General features: G+C 37.5%; 1 protein-coding gene across 1 annotated transcript; it reads right to left on the bottom strand.

Moving 5' to 3' along the window:
- Positions 1 to 400: 400 nt before the first annotated feature.
- On the bottom strand, positions 401 to 889 carry LOC110275723 (secreted RxLR effector protein 161-like). The gene has a single exon (XM_021131942.1). It carries the CDS (start codon positions 887 to 889, stop codon positions 401 to 403), a length of 489 nt encoding a protein of 162 aa, XP_020987601.1.
- Positions 890 to 903: the final 14 nt, after the last annotated feature.

Genomic DNA, 903 nt, shown 5'->3' with positions numbered 1-903 from the left:
CTACAAAACAATGGCTAATTGGATATCTCCAATGCTTAAGTTAGTAAGAGATACAAAAATAGCAATATAAATACAATGAATTCAAACAAATCATATTAGAATAGAATCCAAGATACCAAGTTCATTTCGGATGTTAAAAAAGCTTTCTTTATATAAAGGTTTAGTGAAGATGTCCGCTAGTTGTTTACTAGTTTCGACAAATTCAATAACCACATCACCCTTTTGAACATGGTCTCTCATGAAGTGATGTCTAATCTCAATATGCTTGGTTCTTGAATGTTGAACCGGATTCTTGGTTAAATTTATTGCACTAGTATTATCACATTTGAGAGGAATGTGATCAAGCATGAGTCCATAGTCCACAAGTTGTTGTTTCATCCATAAAATTTGGGCGCAACAACTACCGGCAGCTACATACTCGGCTTAAAATTTGGGTGCAACAACTACCGGCAGCTACATACTCGGCTTCGGCGGTAGACAAGGCTACACTTACTTGTTTCTTACTATGCCATGAAACAAGAGAGTTTCCTAGCAAGTGACAAGTGCCGCTAGTGCTTTTCCTATCCAATTTGTAACCGGCAAAATCAGAATCGGAATAACCAATCAAATCACAAGTGGATCCTTTCGGATACCACAATCCAACATTTAATGTTCCTATGAGATACTTCATAATCCTTTTCACCGCACTTAAGTGAGATTCCTTAGGATTAGCTTGGTATCTCGCACACATGCATACACTAAACATGATATCTGGCCTACTTGCCGTTAGATAAAGTAACGATCCTATCATGCCTCTATACTTCTTTACATCTATGCTTTTACCTTGTTCATCTTTGTCAAGGTAGCAAGTAGTGCTCATTGGTGTGTCCATTGCCTTAGCATTGTCCATTCCAAATCTTTTGA

This window comes from Arachis duranensis, chromosome 9, assembly GCF_000817695.3.
Source record: "Arachis duranensis cultivar V14167 chromosome 9, aradu.V14167.gnm2.J7QH, whole genome shotgun sequence".
NCBI classification, from domain to species: domain Eukaryota; kingdom Viridiplantae; phylum Streptophyta; class Magnoliopsida; order Fabales; family Fabaceae; genus Arachis; species Arachis duranensis.
The sequence above is the reverse complement of the archived record's forward strand: the minus strand, read 5'-3'. Positions and strand labels throughout refer to the sequence as shown.

Bases quoted from the DNA above. Each gene is read 5' to 3' on its own strand.
- LOC110275723 (XM_021131942.1), bottom strand. From the start codon at position 889: ATGGACAATGCTAAGGCAATGGACACACCAATGAGCACTACTTGCTAC.